The sequence below is a fragment of the Musa acuminata genome, chromosome BXJ3-10, assembly GCF_036884655.1.
Source record: "Musa acuminata AAA Group cultivar baxijiao chromosome BXJ3-10, Cavendish_Baxijiao_AAA, whole genome shotgun sequence".
Classification (NCBI taxonomy): domain Eukaryota; kingdom Viridiplantae; phylum Streptophyta; class Magnoliopsida; order Zingiberales; family Musaceae; genus Musa; species Musa acuminata.
Genome location: NC_088358.1, coordinates 22,361,904 through 22,379,463, shown reverse-complemented (window position 1 = coordinate 22,379,463; position 17,560 = coordinate 22,361,904). Strand labels below are relative to the sequence as shown.

General features: G+C 38.5%; 2 protein-coding genes across 4 annotated transcripts; both read left to right on the top strand.

Annotated features, from left to right (window-relative positions):
- The first annotated feature begins 89 nt into the window (after positions 1 to 89).
- LOC104000408 (dof zinc finger protein 4) lies at positions 90 to 2,802 on the top strand. 3 transcript variants are annotated; one of them, XM_065171165.1, is made up of 3 exons: positions 639 to 1,499; positions 1,625 to 2,173; positions 2,333 to 2,802. In XM_065171165.1, the coding sequence occupies exons 1-3, from the start codon at positions 1,291 to 1,293 to the stop codon at positions 2,670 to 2,672; spliced, it is 1,098 nt and encodes a 365-aa protein (XP_065027237.1). In that variant the 5' UTR covers positions 639 to 1,290; the 3' UTR covers positions 2,673 to 2,802. The 3 variants fall into 3 exon arrangements, with proteins under 3 accessions (XP_065027238.1, XP_065027237.1, XP_065027236.1); XM_065171166.1 differs by lacking the exon at positions 639 to 1,499 and adding an exon at positions 90 to 619 and having other exon boundaries at positions 1,625 to 2,802; XM_065171164.1 differs by having other exon boundaries at positions 644 to 1,499; positions 1,625 to 2,802.
- A 12,136-nt stretch (positions 2,803 to 14,938) lies between these two features.
- Positions 14,939 to 17,088, top strand: LOC135651131 (transcription factor HHO3-like). Its single transcript, XM_065170958.1, has 5 exons — positions 14,939 to 15,236; positions 15,329 to 15,540; positions 15,658 to 16,075; positions 16,300 to 16,376; positions 16,477 to 17,088. Exons 1-5 carry the CDS (start codon positions 15,023 to 15,025, stop codon positions 16,744 to 16,746), a joined length of 1,191 nt encoding a protein of 396 aa, XP_065027030.1. The 5' UTR covers positions 14,939 to 15,022; the 3' UTR covers positions 16,747 to 17,088.
- Positions 17,089 to 17,560: the final 472 nt, after the last annotated feature.

Below are 17,560 nucleotides of genomic sequence, written 5' to 3'. Positions count from 1 at the left end.
GGAGTTGTATTTCCCATGTCATGTCATATCATGGCAGGCACTGACGTTGCAGCACTGTGGCCGACCTATCAAGAGTCAGGTCTTTGTGCACCCAAGCTTCCGTCGCAGAACCATGATCGAGAAAGGAGGAACTGAGGGAATCCATGCCTCGGTCTCCCTGGATCTGTCTCGCTCCTGATCGCAGAACAGATGGCTGTGGGAGAGGAACAGTGCTTGTCGCTCTTTGTCTCTCTTTTCCCTTCCTCTGTTCGTCTATCGTCTCTTTTCGACAGCGACCGGGATGGCCTGAGCCACGGAACAGTGCTGCCTCCTTCGGCGGAGCTACTGCAGCATGGTACGGCCATGTCTTGAGGCGAGGCGTGGTGGTGAGGAGGAATCGTTCTCATCCTGCGACGCCTCCTCGGGCAGCGCGTCCCAGCTCCTGGCCGGGCTCCGACGCGGGTCCCCGCCATGTTCCCTGACGGCCACGCACGCTAGCTCAGTGCACACCACCCTCAGAGCCCGAGGGAGGACGAGGGCTTGCGCCACCGGAGGCCCCGCGGCAGGCACGGCGCCGGTTCGCCAGTGTCGTAGGTGTTCCAGCGGTGGGACCCACATCCCCTTGGCGGTAGGGGTAATCGTACGTATATTTAGCATATTCATACTCCTACAACCCCTCTCTCTCTCTCTCTAACAGTACGTATTTAGCATAATCATACTCCTATAACTCCTCTCTCTTTCTCTCTTCGTTCGTGATGTATTACTTTGAAATACTCTATCCTAATCTTGACAAAGGATGTCTATTTGATCGATCTGATGCCCGTAAGCAAACTATGGATCTCGTGGTGCAATTTAGAACACAAGACACAGCTTTATGATAGAGAGAATAATTCTCTCCATCATCACCTCCCGTAATCATCATGTTTGAGTAACAAAAAGGAGGAGAGGACTCAGAATCCACCCATCTCTCACTCCGACATCATTTTGTCACTGTATCGTCTTTCTAATCCTTGATCTAAGCATACTGCTCATGTCAGTGAAAGAGTCCTGCAGTCCTGGGAACATCATCGCTTTCCGGTTTGCCTCAACTCTCGAGGAACATGACAAGAGACAAGATGCCCACTGTCCCCAGCCTTGTTCCTCCAAAACCCTAACCCATCATGTCTTATGATCACTTACTGTTGGACTAGGATTACTATGGACATGATTGGTGCTTCCTATCCCAATAATTTCTACTGCCTACTTAGCCTTGACTACATATCTACTATGTTCATTTCTTGAGTCATGAAAATAATCTAATATATTCATTTCATGAGTTACGAATATATCATATATAGTCGTGGGAGCTTCGAGTCTGAATTGAGCGAGTGTCGATGTTATTTGCTGCATGAGAAGCTGCTTTGTCACTTTCCACTTCTCAAAAACCTCTTGGGTTTGCTTACAGACAAATCCAGCCATGTAGCAGCTGCTTTATCCTCCCCTCCTCTTCCCCTATATAATCCCCTAACACTCATCATCTGGTAACTCTCCAAGGCAATTGATTCCCCTAACATACTCCCCACATCTTCCACTTCCAAACTTCCTCAGTGGTTTTCTTCTTTCCCTTCCTTTTGATTTACTCTGCCTTCTTTTCTTTTTCTACTAGGTTTTCTTCTGCAAGTACTAACATGATCCAAGAGAGGTTGGGTGGGGTGGTGGAGGAGAAGAACATCTCCCACCCCGGAGGCCTTCTGATCGATCACTCCTCCTCGTCTTCCCCCACTTCTTCTGTTTCCTCTCAGTCGCAGTCATCATCCTCATCGTCGCTGTCGTCGGCCGCTTCGGAGCAGCAGCAGCAGCAGCAGCAGAACAACCTCCGTTGTCCGCGGTGCGATTCCACCAACACCAAGTTCTGCTACTACAACAACTACAACCTCGCCCAGCCGCGCCACTTCTGCAAGACCTGCCGCCGGTACTGGACCAAGGGTGGTGCGCTCCGCAACGTCCCCATCGGCGGTGGCTGCCGCAAGAGCAAGGTGGCGCCCGCCATCGCCCTGGCCGGGGGTTACGGTCGGTCAGGCGCCACCAAGACGAAGCCGGCGCCGTCGGACCTCTTCCTGAGGTCAAACCTGACCTCTGGTCTGGATAACGAGCTGCCATCCGGCCCGATACTGTGCGCTCCCCCACATACTTCCCACCTGATGACCCTTTTCAGGTCCACCACCGTCCAAAACCCCAACCCTAACCTCAATTCTGCAACCCATAGGGCCTTGTTTGGTGCCACCACAGTGGCCGAGCAAGAAGGCACACTGCATGCACACAGCCTGAGCTTGGACCCTTTAAGTCATCTCGGTTTATGTGCTTCACTGTGCAGGAACAACAACAGCTACTCATACCAGCAACAGCCACAGCAGCAGCAGCAGCAGCAGCCTCAGCAAAACAACAACAACACAGATATCCAAGATCTGTGCCACAGGCTAAAATCCTCGTCTAGTTGCTATAACGATCAGTTGCAGACAGTAGCGAACGACGTCGGCAGCTTCGATCCTTCTTCTTGTTCCACTGCTGCTTCTGTGATTACCGCGGCTAGCATGGCCACGAGTTCTCCAACTCCTATCATGGAGCACATCAGACACTCTCTCGGCGAATTTGGTCACTGGAATCAGGCTTTGGCGTGGCCCGATTTGCCCACTCCTAATGTCGCATTCCACTAAGAGCATCCAGTTTCTATGATTACAGATATGGGTCTATGGTTCTACTGTAGTGGTTTAACGTGTGTGTTTATGTTCTTCAGAATGTATTGTTCATCAAGCTCGATTAAGAATCAGATGGTATATTTACTTTCTTTGTCTCTTTGAGAAGTGTATCTTTGATTCTGACACACACACACACACACACAAACAGAGATGACAGCCTTCGGAAGGTACATGGCCTGGACATAGCAGGAGAATTAGATTCTCCCACCACCCAACACACTGCAGCAACTTTGTCTCAGAGAGAGACAGAGAGAGAGAGATAGAGAGACTCCTTGCCGTGCAACCTAAACGTTATAGTGAGAAGCGTTAGTGAAGACTCGGACCTCCAAATTGAATTGGCAATACGTAGGAGGCAAACATCTATGTTGGCATCTCCATCTGATATAATCTTGCCGTGTGATCGAAAGGACTGCATTAGCCGAAGTAATCATGGAGAAGTATAATTTGGAGATTGAGAGTCGGGATTCTTCTCACCCAAATCAAATGGTGGCTTGGAGCAGAGACGGCTGCCTTCCGTGGTGGACTTCGTTTCTATCGAAAGCACACAGACAGAGTTCTACGAAGACTTCCGCACACCACCTATGGATCGAGCTGCAGTGCCCTGTCTTCAATATCATTCCTGAGGGATGATATCGTTCATCACAATGCTAAATCGTAGCTTAGAATTATACAAGTCCGATTCCAATCTTGAATTGCTCATCACACAACATTGTTTGAAGCATATCAATCAAAGCAACGAAATGTTCAAAGAGCTAACAATGGAATGTAAGAAGAATCAACCATGTCTTTTAGGAGACAATGTTTACGGTTGCTCACATCGGAAATTGAAATGGACACCATATACTTCCACCAAGAAGCTCGATGATGACTATTCTCTGTACAAGTGAAATCAGGTACTGATAACCAAACTCCTATCACTCCACTCATAGTAGCTGCATCTTATTTCTTGAAGCATGTTTGATATGTCTGTATAGAATGAATACCTTCTCGTTGTCTTTGCCATAGCTGAAATAATAGCTCAAATGATAAATGTTCTGCATAACTTGGTGAAAGATGCTTTGTAAGGATAAGTTCTTGGACAGAGCCATGGATTACTTGCTTCTCATACATACTTAGAATTAAGAATAGAAATCAACTTCCCTGTGCTGCTCTTGGAGAACCCCATTTGATGTATAAGGATTTTGAGACCACTTTCAACTCCTGAGCTTATATCCAGCTTGCTGAAGCTTTGTGTGTTTACTTGACACAAGTGAATGAGTTGGATATTATGCTAATGCACCTAAGAAGCTCTTGAGCCAAAAGATATTGAATATGAGAAAGGGAAGTACTTTTTATTTGATCATGTTATCTTGTTCATAAGATTTTTAGTTCCAAAGAAAGTATTTGACGAGATAATTGAGTCTTTAACTTGAGAGGCCCAGAATCACATAGATCAACTTAGATTCAAACCTAGGATACATATGAGGTTCAATCAAGTGGTGGCTCCCTCCATGCTTTGGTCCAAAATAATCCATTTCTTCTCTCCCTTTTGATGTTATTCTTCTCTATTGGATGTTGAATTATACTAGAGTGTTAAATGGAAAGAGAGAGAGAGAGAGAGAGAGAGAGAGAGAGAGAGAGAGAGAGAGAGATAGAGAGAGAGGATGATACTGTTCCTCTACTAATGAATGCCTTTGGCTCTCCAGAAACAAACAGTTCTTCAGAACCCACAGCACATCTTTTGTGAAAGTTTGACATCTCATTCAGACCATTGAATGCTTCTATTATCATATTCAAGTTATCAAAAAAGAAGGGTACAATGCACATCATATTTGTCAATGTAGGTCTGAGAACACTCAATTTATGAGATCTTGTTCCTTTGAATCAGATCCTGAGATATTATTCCATGACTCAGGATCTATTCACCCAAACATAAACAAAAGAGCAGCCTAGTCTCAGTGCCAGGGCTGGCCCTTCAGTATTTTGACTTTGCTGCAGCTTAATTTTTCCTAATACGGAAAAAGAACAACCTAAGCTGTGGAATGGTATCTGATTCCCTTTCTTCCCCATGAAGATTGTCCATGCTCCAACCTTGAACCAGATGCTTCACATGTCTACCTTCACATACTTCTTGAAACGTGTAATAAGATATGATGGGTACAGACAGCCATTGCATAAGGCTGCAGAATGCTGTCTGTGTTCTCCATGATTTTGCCCATTCCATGTTCATTAGGTATGCTAAAAGGATGAAGCAACGAGAAAGTGTGTGAGTGCAATTCTACTGCTTGTCATTCTGAAACAATTGGCCACTCATCCTAATGCCTGATGGTCAGTGAATCTCTGAAACACAACTTGTTTTCCTGAGCAGGTAGAAAAAGACTTCAGGTTACTCAGATCATGCTCATTATGCTGCAGTTGGCTGCAGAATGATGCAGATGATAAATGGTGGACTAATTTGTTTGATGTTGTATGAAAGAAAGTGACATTGAGCATGGAAGGTAGTAAGACTCTTACGAACCACAACTTGTTTTCTTGTTCTTCTTCTTCTAGTTAATTTTTCAGACAAGAAAAAGAACAGTTAAATGATAATCTAAGCTCTTATGATTTATTGATGCCCTTTTTGTGGATCCAAAAGAACGTAACCTAAAAATTTGATGGTTTCAACTAAAGTTCCATAGGTAGACTAGTTGGCTATCATTACTCAACAGGATCTCTCAGAGGCCATCAATGAATGGTCCCTGAGCAATGGAATGTTGTCACATAACTATTCTTCCTTAATTTTATTTTGGAAAGAATAGATTTACAGGGCAAAGTGAGGTTTTGGATTCTATTTATTAGGAAAAGACAAGTGTGGATTGCTGCAGCAAAATTGACTCCATGGCTCTGATGGACATGTACAAAGCTTCTTAAGCCTTTAAGAGTCAATAGCAGCATGCCCTGATGCCAAATTATACTGCTATTCCACTTCAGAAGCAGTAAAAAGCTGATGGTAAGGCTGTCCTGGAATCTATAATAAACTATCTCATATAGAATGTGATAATTTATGATCTAAATCTGTATCAAGTTGACTAAATCTGCATCTTTGATAGTGGTAGATTACCCTGTCAAGCAGAGGAGACCTAACTACAATGGAATCCCTCATGCAATGTTGACAGCAGTTTGTGGAACAAAGAACTTTCTTTCTTTGAGTTGACATGGTGGGATGGTCACATTCCTTAAACCACATCTAAGTCGCCTGCTTGCTTTAGGAACTAAAGCACTGAGAAAGTGATGATTAAGATATCCACAATAGAAAGGATGTGGGGAACCCTCTTAGTTGGAGAGCAACCATCTCATTCTGTGTGTTTACCTCCCTTGACATGGAATCCAGACACTTGATGGGATGACATCAACCTTTTTCTATAGATATCCATACTCTTGTGGATTAGTAACAGGAATCTTCTTTCTCCTTGGTCACATCAGAATACCCTGTGCTGTAAAAGTTCTTGTACCATCAATGTTGACCTCAAAAGTACCATGCCACACCTTACCTTTCTTATAGTGAGCTCACCACCAGAAACCTTACCAAGTAGAAGATAGATCATGTTCCTTCTCAATCATGGGTTGTTACCCATTGTTAGGGTCATTAACATTGTTATCTACTTCAACCAAAATGTGTGTTTATAAACTTTACCACAATTTGTTTCTGTTATTTGGTTTGGCTCATATGGGAGAATCCATTCATTTGATGTCAAGTAAATGAAACAAGAAATTTTTTTTTTTGCAGAACATCTAACATTTCATGTCTGTCTTATATTCAGTTGGATACTTAAATAGTTGTGGCAGATGTTTGGGGGACAATCTCCAATAATCCTGCTGAAAAGCCTGCATCTTGGTGTTCATGACTTGGTTTTGCATGATGGACAGGGAAGGAAGAATAGAATTGAAGCCAGAGGTCACATGATGCATCTAAGAACACCTCAGGATTATACACATGACTATACATGCACATAATTTACCATCTTTTGGATTTTGGTTATGTAGTATTTTGAATTAATTCCTTTTATCAAAAAAACCTGAATGATTTTTTATAAAACATAAGAAATTATATTAGAGATAAAGATGATTACAATGTACAAAAGGAATATTCAAAAACCCAACAGAAGAATTGAATTGAATAGGTATTGGAAATCTATGTTTTCTATAATCGAATATACTTCGTGTACCAAAATACATTATCATGAATATCACATAATAGTGAAAATGGATATAAATTTATCCAAAATAAGAAATAAACATGAAAAAGACATCAGAATATATAGAGGTGAAGAAAAACATTATAATTACATTTATTTAGAATAAAGTTATATTCATTTTAGGAATGAATATAATGATATTCAAAATAAGTGTCTTTTCTAGAATGAGTTGTATTCAAAACAGGAATAAATATAGATTTATAAGCAAAAAATATTTATGTCATGTATTTGTCTTGATTTTTTCAAAAAAATAAATTTTATTAATGTAACCTAAGTCTGGAAGCTAGCGTTTTCTTTGATCGACCTAATAGAATTGCTAATTAGTGAGTACTACTATTAGTTTCACGGAATAGAAAATTTATATTTACTAAATTCATCAATTGAATTTAAGAGTATTAGTAACATGGTTTGAAAGAAACAAGGAATCCTTTTCCTTATTTAAACCTTTAATCAGGATCTCACAATTACATTCGACTACTAATCTTTATATGAAGATTACTATTTGCAATCCTCGTTTACTCTTTATAATTTTTATTTTTATTTTTTTAATTTTTTAAATTATCTCTTTGCAATTAAATATAAATTCTCTCTTCTTCTCCTCCTTTTTTTTTTTTTTTTTCTTTTTCATCCTCCTCGAAGGATGACATCGAGAGCGATGATAGCAACAAGTGGAGAGGCGACGTCTCCGACTACACTTGCGACAAGTTGTCATGGACTTAGCTGGAATCGTCTAAGTCGTGAAGCATTATTGCGATCAAGACACGAACTTAGCTTGAGTTGCCTAAGTCACAAGGTACTATTGCATCAACTTCTCGGACTTAGCTGGGATTGCCTAAGTCATGAGGTGCTCTTGCGACATATGTGTCCGCAAAGGTTCATCCTAGTTGCAACCTCATATACGTCCTTAAGGACCTATAAAATAAAAAGTTGATTAGATTGAAAACGAGCGACGGACAAGTCCCGACGTCTCACAACAATCAATTCAGCAAGCACCTTGTGTGCACAGGAGAAAAGATGGAAATGAGGAAAATAAAGACTTTAGAAGGTAGAACGAACAATTGTAAGTCCATAAACAACTGCTCACCGGATACCTGACACGAAGGCAAGTTCCCGCCAAGTCAACATGAGAACTTGTGAAGATCTTTCAACGCCTGTCAATATACCGAAGCCCCATCTAACCCTGTGCCACTCGAAGGGTTCTAGGGTGCTGAGGTAACTAACATTTTGGCCGCTGCAACGGGCTGTAGAAAACAGTCCACGACATGTAAAAACGGAGCCGTTTTGGGGCTTTTTGTCTCGACACGGTGAACAGCGTATTGTGCGCTGCAACATGTTCGAATATATATTTTTACAAGCAAAAACACACAAAATCAAGGTAAAACAAGCTATCATGTCTTTGTTCAAACATGTAAAAGCGACGAACGATTCATTGAACAAAGTTGTTGCGAGTGCGCGACGATCGTTCGTGACAACAAGTGGAGAGGCGACGTCTTCGACTACATTTGCGACAAGTATTGAGGACCTATCGTGCAGGCGTCAATGACGTTGATAGTAAACGAAGAAACATCGAAGATGACGAGACAAATACCATCCATAAGGAATAAGGATGGCGACAATGATGAAATAAATGGTTATGAAAAAAAAATTAATAATACTCGAGCTATAAATAATAAAATAATATTTTATCATTTTTTAAATGATAGTTAATAGCAAGGGATTGTCGGTAAATAGTAAGGTTGTTTTTATAATCATTAGCTCAGCTTTCGAACCGTGTTGATTCCATTTACCTAATACAGATGGATTCCATAGGATGAATCTTTTTTCTTTAATTTTTTTTCTAAATTATAAAATGATGGGGAGATTTGGGCGAAAATTCAGAAAAGAAAAAGAAAAAGGGTCAATCGTGGGTGATATTATCTACTCAAAAGAAAACAACCCAAGCGGCGAACAAAACCTTGGGCGAGGAGGGGAGGCGGTGGGGCCGTCGCCGGAAAGCCTGACATCGGAACGGGAATCCCGGACGTAAAGGATATCATGGCCGCACCACCGAGGTACTACGAAGAAGCAAGCGTAAAGAAGAAAGAACACATAGAGAGAGAAGATTCCGTCAGAAGGCGTGCGATGCGGCGAGTCGAGTCGAGCGTCATCCTCCACCACTCCCTCGACAGCGCCGTCAGCCACCCACCCACCCCACTAGTCCTTCTCCTCACGCCACCATCGAATCTTCGGCTGTTTTTACACATCGATCCTTGTACACCTCAATGATACCATATTTATTCTTTCATCCTCCCATAAATACCCTTTTCATTGCTGTAATCTCTTAATTATGATCGATATTAATTAATCTCGACCAAAATTATATAGAATATAATGTAATTTATTCTTGGCATTATCAAAGTATTATTGTACCACCCAAAATGATATAGTACAAATGATATGTATCAATCCAGGTCTACGAATCACTTTGATCTTTCGTTTAAAATATTAAAAATTAAAAAAATAATATAACTCATTTAACTTGGTGTTAAAAAAAGAATCAAATTAAGACTCCCTTATTGTCGTTGTCATTATCATTGCCTCATTGTTACTCATACCGTTACCACTATTCCCTTTTTTTCCAAGTATCCTCCCACCTCTTCTCCTATTGTTTCTTCTCATCCATTCATTTGTCTTCTTCCTCTTTCTTTGCTTTCTTTTTTTCTTCACTATTCCTTCCTATTTTTTCTTCCTTCATTGCCCCTTCCTCTTTTTCATCATTTTTTTCTCTATAAAACATCGGTACATACTCATGTACTAGATCTAAAGTTTGATAATGATATACCAAATCCATTTATCAAATATTGATGATTTAATATATTATTCCATATATTTTTTAAGATATCACTTATTGGTAAAAAATTTGACCTAGTAAAGTTTTAGAATCAAATTCCTTGATGATTAACCATAGAGACATTATGAAACTTAAATTTAAAGAACAATTATGAGAATCATTAACTCTAGAGGAATATATATATATATATATATATATATATATATATATATATATATATATATATATATATGACAACAAAGACATCTAATATGATTTTTCTTAATATCCATATTAGTCTCACATCAAAAATACGTTAAGACTAAGATCAACTTATAAGAATCTAATAAATATATTATTATTATTATTATTATTATTATTATTATCCAGTAATTTAGACTCAACGTAATTGATAAGTCTAATATTGTGTTAGTATATGTATACATACATACATAACTATTTTTAGATGATTTTGACCAAAAATATCACCAAAAGAGGTTATCATCATCATCATCATCATCATCATCATCATCATCATTATTATTATTATTATTAATGTGTTAAAATGACCACCACTTATTTACGATATATTATAATTAATTTTCTTTTTGCATATTCACATATTCGCATTTAGTCGGTATAATTGCACTCCGAGATTGCTACATTGGCTGCCATGTTTTCAGACCTCGTAATAATTAGTCTCCTTTTACATGGGGTCATGCGACCTTTGAAGAATCTATGAAATCTCGAGAGGTCAAATCAATTCCATCTTTGGTCGGGTTTATCTCATTCCCACACTTCAACGGGTTCACATCCTATCATTCTTTTTCCTCCCACAACTTCCATGGTCAATATTTCTTGACCTCAAATGAGATTATACATGTTTCGAATTCCTTCCATTTCATGTGCCTAATGCCTAACTAAATTATTTTAGAGATTTTTTTTATCATAATCATAAATTGATCGATCGGACTTGGGGCTTTTCTTATCGAATTCGATTCGAACAATCATAAAACTATTATATTTATATTTAGTCATCTATAATAATAATAATAATAATAATAATAATAATAATAATAATAATAATAATAATAATAATAATAATAATAATAAGGTTCTTCACGAGCCATGATGGTATCTTCGTTGCATAACAACAACAATCGGTGATTCATGGATGCCTCCTTTTCACGAAAAGGTTGAAAGCTGATGCAAGTAGCAACATGGTGGATGATCCACTTGGACACCAAAAGCATAGAAAAGAAGGGAAGTGGAGGAGGGATTCGGAGATGTTGTTCTTAGCCAACATAGGAAAAGTTGAAGTGGAGAAGGGAAGTGCACAATGTCCACTGTCTCCTGTTCATGTAGAATGAATGAATGGGTCCGATGTATCTTTCTAAGTCGGATGCAAGATATTGTGCTCACATGCAGTGCAAAGATGGTTGGTGGTCCAAAATATAAAGGGCTCTTTTCCGACATCAATGCATCACTCGATTGGCTTGGCTGAGGTTGACCACAAGGCTATTGAGATAGAGGAGGTTCAAGGAAATAGCTTTCCGGCATATGTCCAAGTAAAATTTTCACAAGATGATCATGATTTAATGATTTGATCATTGTTCCAAATTCTCTCTCTCTCTCTCTCTCTCTCTCTCTCTCTCTCTCTCCTTCTTTCTCTTTTTGTTTGGTTGATCACCTTTGTTCTATAACTAAATAGTGTCTTTGTTCCTTTCATTCTTTTTACCATTGTCTTTACTAGTTTAGAGAATAAACTTAACCTCTTTTACATTAATAAGATTGGTCTCTATTTTTTTTTTGAAGAATAAATAGTGAAGATTCAGAATCTATTATCAATCGTTAGAGTAATATCATCTAAGATGCAAGAATAATATATTTTTTTTCTTAAAAAAAATAATCACCGTAAACTTTGACTTTGATACGAAGACTCATACCTTCTAAAATATTTAGTAAGAAATAAAAATAAAATATCATAATAAAAATATTTGCTATATGCTCTTAATTCAACACACTTCGCCTTCAAGTAGATATTGAAGCATACTATCCTAATACTATTGTTTGATCATATCGTTGGATCATTTATCTTTCTTGAAATCATAGTTTTCTTGACAATAAAGCTTCCCTTAGCTACCAAATAACGTTAGGTTGGTAGGAGATTCCAATGCCACTATGAAACCTAAAAAGTACATATCTTATCCTTCTTTCACTTCCAATGGAATTGAGACCCTCTCCATAGATTTTATGGCCACAAAGCACTCATAGAACACTTTTTAGGTCCCATTAGAATTACGCATGTTATTCACAACAAAAAAATTGGCCATTAGCTTTAGAATGTCTTCCATTTACTAAAGGATTTCGTAGCAATGAATGTTGTTAGTGGCTAAGCTTTGCTTCTAACCACAAAAAACTTGTTTTATCACCAAAGACCTTTTCTAGTAATTGAAACTATAGATTTTAGTGTATTTTGATAGAAGATTCATAAAATTAATCCTTGAATTTTGGTTTTCTCTCCAAAATTAGTTATTTTGATGGTCCCAAAAAAAAAAAATAGTTTATTAATTTTATGTTTGACTTTAACTTTAAAGGTTTAAACTAAAATGTAAATGATTAATAAAATTGTTACGTACATTGTATTTAAAAAAAAAATTAAATTTAAATTTAATATTTAATTTACATATCGATACATAAATTCATATATACATGGATCTACCGATCAACTCATTATACTTTATATATTTAACGAATATGTATACCATTCACAATTTAAGAGTTTTAAATGAGATAAGAAAATTCAATAGTGAAAAAATCCAACACCATATTATATGTTCTTAAATAAATTTAATTTTTATTTGACACGTATTATGAGACTAAATTAGATATCATTATCTCTCTCGCTTAAGACTTGATGTACAATCGATACTTCTCTATTCTTATTAACCCATTAATACCAAACGAAGACGACAATGATAAATACGGTTTATTCTCATCAGTTCAAAATTGTATGTACTGTAATATAATAATAGATATTTTTTTATTCTCATCGGTTCAAAATTAAATCTCTCTCCTAATATAATTTTGATATCATTCATCTGATTCCATAGGATGATTAACCCATTAATACGACGATAATGAATCCGGTGTTATTGGTTCAAAATTTGATGTCTAAATAGTAGATTGGATTTGAATTTTAGGTTTATAATGACAGTAGCTCGCATTCCATGTAGCCTCGAATGCATATTTGTACCATTAAAAATAACGAAAAAAAGAAAAGAGGAATCTTTGATGACACTATCGGATTGTCCATTAGCTACTACAAAGAATCTTTCCTCTCTCCCCCAATCTTGTCAGAATAATTATGAGAGAATATAGCACACATACCCAAACAACCTTCTGAACCCTAAATTTGCGGTATCTGTGCAAAGCATCGACATCAGAAGAAACATCAACGAACGTGCTTCCACCACGTGGCGGACAAGAAGGAAATCCCACGACGAAGAAGGAGTCTGTCCGTCCATCTTCGTGTTTTCTGCACCATCAAAAGGTACGAACTATAATTAAAGAAGGAAAAAAGGGCATCAATTCACGTCATGACGACGACAAGAGCGTGCATGGGAGGGTAGCTTGTACGCGCCACGTGTCGCCTTCTGGCTGGGATTTGATGAGGCGCTTGCACGCTGTTGTTTACTTAACTAAAACGCCTCTTGGTTCGACTTAAAATAACAAGCATGCCATTACCGAAAGGATGATTAACAATTCGTTTTAGGTTGGAAGGGGGAAAAAATTAAAATACAGGGGATTAATTTGAAAAGAATTTATATTTTGAAAGATAAAATAAGAATTGAAATGGATGGGTGTGATGTGAAATTGAGGATGGAAAAGAAGATTTTGTTCTTTCATCTCTTTGATTATTATACAGAACATTAAGAATTCAATTGTTATGATTTGTTAATATAATATTAGTTGTATGTGTGATGATCTCTCTAGAATTTTAATCAACTATAAAACTTTTTTTTTTTTAATTTAGATTTCAATTGTTTGATGTGTTGGAGACAACGACCAACTTAGATCCAATCTTCTATAATTCAAGTAGGGAAAATAATCTATAAAAATTATGTCAAAAGTATGTTCGTTAAAATTCTTTTAATACTTAAGATTTGGAGGATACAAGAGTAATAAAAACAAGAATCTTATGAGATTGGATCCATTGTCAAGAATAGACTACTATATATCATGAAAGTCAATAAATCATGTATTTGGTATGAAATTACGATTATGAGGGAGTGGTCCACATTGATGTTGGAAATTAGAGATTAACATGTTAAACAATTATGCTGATATCATATCAGAAGCATGATAGAACGATCGTCGGACCAATGTGTCAATTTGATTACTTGTTTGATACGGTACTACGATGTTATTGGATATCCATATATCGTAACTTCTTATCAATTTCATTTGTAAGAAGATATATGAATTTAGTGTATCTTATGCCATCATTATAGTGACCATCGTGGATTTAATAAAACCTTGAGTTTGAAATTTAGTTGATACTATGTTTACCAATCAAAATTTATGATTTTATCAAGTCGGATCATATGATCAATATTATTTTTTTTATCTCACTTATTAGGGTTTGAAACCTCACCCAATCATGACTACTTAGCTATTAAAATATTTATTAAATTCTATACTTATCATCCTATCTTTTTATAAAAAAAATATATATTATTTTTGAATAATAGAAGACAGAGTTGGTACCATATTGGTCTGATAAACAAAGGAAAATGATATCAGATTAAAATTTTAATTTTGGATATTGTGATTATAGCACAAAAGTAAGTGAAATATATGTGTGTGTGAAGTCCCTTCTACAAATCATCTCGCGTTACCATAATATAAATCTTTTTTCCTTCCAAAATTCAAAGTACCAAAAAAAAGAAAAAAAAAACACCGATCGAAATAAAATGAAAAAGAAAACAGTAAAAGAAACTTAGAAGATTCCGATCCAACTCGGCGACTCGGATCGCCGCGTGTGACGCGTGTCTCCGCGCGACGCGTTACGCGAGGACTCGAGGCTGATATTTCCCGGTTCACCTGAACCGGACGGGTTTCGTCCGACTGTCTTCCTCACTTGTGGTGTGTATAAAAATGGACGTCTCTCTCGCTCTTTCTCAACTTTGTTCTCATCTTCCACAGGGCTGGAGATCTGCGAAAGGAGGAGAGAGAGAGAGAGAGAGAGAGAGAGAGAGAGAGAGAGAGAGAGAGAGACGGAAATGGGACCGTCGGTGGCGGGTATCGGGCTGGACCTGAATCTCTGTGCCATGACAACCGTCGGCGGCTTCCTCGAGGAGGCGGCGGCCGCGGTCGAGAGCGTAGACAGCAAGGTAGCGAAACTGGAGGAGTCCGTGAGAAGTCTGGAAGAGGAGAGGAGAAAGATCGAAGCTTTCAAGCGCGAGCTCCCTCTCTGTATGCTTCTCATCACAGATGGTACGGATTTTATGTAATTTTTAGATTTCTGAGCGATTTTTTATGTAAAAGTTGGATTTTTATGCTTCGTCGGAAATTTTTTTGAGCTGCAGTAATAGAGGGGTTGAAGAAGGAGCTTGAGAGGTGCCGAGGCGAGAGATTCGCTCGTGCCTGCGAAGCGCACAATCCCATTAACAGTAAGTGCGGTGAGGAGGGAGGGGTGAAGCTGGAATCAGAGAGCAAGAACAAGACCAGCTGGATGAGTTCCGCACAGCTGTGGACTACAGTGAATAACGATAAGGATGATTATAGCATCACAGAAGAGGTATAGAGGATAAGAGGAATTTTGATGGCAGTTTCTTTGGATTAAGTTGCTTTCTCTTTTTTGATGCTTTGTGTTGTTCTGTTTCCTTCTGAAGTGATTGTTTGCTTGTGATGGCAGAGAAATGCAAAAGCCGCTCGCCGTGAGGAGGAGAGCTTGTTCTCAGAATCCAAAAGCCGGAGGCCGGTGGGCGCATTCGTGCCGTTTAAAGGCATGTCTCCGTTTGCGATGAACTCTAAGGAGGAGGTGAAGCCGAGAGTGATGTTGCCTGACCTCCCTCTGCCGTCACCTGCGGTCAAAAACGCCTTTTGCCCTATTTCTGCCGCCGCGGAGGACCATTCTCTCAGTCTCTCGGGTTCTCAGGGAGTTGGTGGAGCTGCGGCATCGGCCCTGGCGATGGCAGGCACCTGCCTTAGCTTGCAGGTGCAGCAGCAGCAGCAGCAGCAGCAGCAGCCACCAAGAAAAGCAAGGCGTTGCTGGTCGCCAGAGCTGCATCGCCGGTTTGTCCTTGCTCTCCAACAACTCGGTGGTGCTCAAGGTTGTCTTAATTTCTCGTATTCTCTCACGTATCAAGAATAGCCTCAAAATTTCTCATACTGCAGTTCTAATTTCCTTGACATAGGTAACCGGAAAAGAAATATGTACAAGTATATTGAAGGAACAAGGCCTTCATGATTCTTGTTTACAATGATCTGACTGTAGTTATTTTTATGCCGGAGTTAATCCATCACGACTGATCTGATTTCGATGTTCTTGACGCAGTGGCTACTCCAAAACAAATCAGGGAACTGATGCAGGTGGACGGCCTCACCAATGATGAAGTGAAGAGCCACCTGCAGGTGCTTTCTAAATCCTACATCTTTCTTCTCGTGGCTTCCTAATTCTTAATCTCCATTGTTTGTCACTGAATTGACATGATGTTCTTGTTTTCTGCCTCAGAAATATCGATTGCATGCGCGAAAAATGCCTAATTCTTCACCTATTGTTGATCAACCAGTTGTGGTTTTAAGAGGACTGTGGCTTCCTCCAGAGAATTACACTACTTCACCACAGCAGAGTGTTTCACTTTCTGGCTCTCCTCAAAGCCCTCTTCAGCTAGCTGGATCTAATCTAGCAGTATCTGCTACCGCTGGAGATAGCTGTGAAGAAGATGGGAGGTCAGAGTGCTGTAACTGGACATGGGGGGAAGTTTCTGCTGAACATATTTAGCAAGAGGTTTTAGAATCAGAGAGTTACTATGTGAAGAGAGGATTTTAGGTGAACTATGAAGAGTGACATATTACTCCCATTGTATAGAGATAGATATTTCAGAGTTTTGAAGAACTTGCAGGATCTGATCAGATTGGAGAATGATATGAGAAAAAGGGATCACTTGTGCTGAGTAGAGGAGTCTTAAGAGTTCATCCTAAAGTGTTTTTGGTAGCTCATGAGTTTTCTTCCTTAATTTTTGGACCGGGATAAGCCGAGAGTTGGTTTTTGATGTTTGAACATCTCTTATTAGTGCCACTTCCTCTTGAACGAAAACACAAAAGAGGTTCTGCTGGTTTTGAACATGATGTGTCTTAGAATTTTTCAGCCAAAGTTTGGTTGTGTTCCATTTTTTTATCGATGTCACAGGAAATAATACTACGTTTGGTGCTGATGCTACCGAGCAATTAAGATTGTGGTCTGTTCTATGATCTCAGTTCTTGTCCTGATATGAGATTAATTAGCAGAAAGTTATAGCTACAGCTGATCCGAAACTAATGTTAAGATTTAAAATTTTGTACTTTACCGATGCACCGAGCTTTATTTGATATCGTATGCTACGTCTAATTTAAGCATAAAATCCTCCAAAAATATCTGAAAAAAAAGTTAAGGATAGAATTTTTAGTATAGATTTAGCATAATCAATATAAATTAGGTAAGAATAGAATATCTTTTTGAGGAATAACTTTATGTAAAATTTATAATTTTGATCAAATATATATCAAATTATGATGAAATCATCATTAAATACATTAATCACATGATTAATATAGTT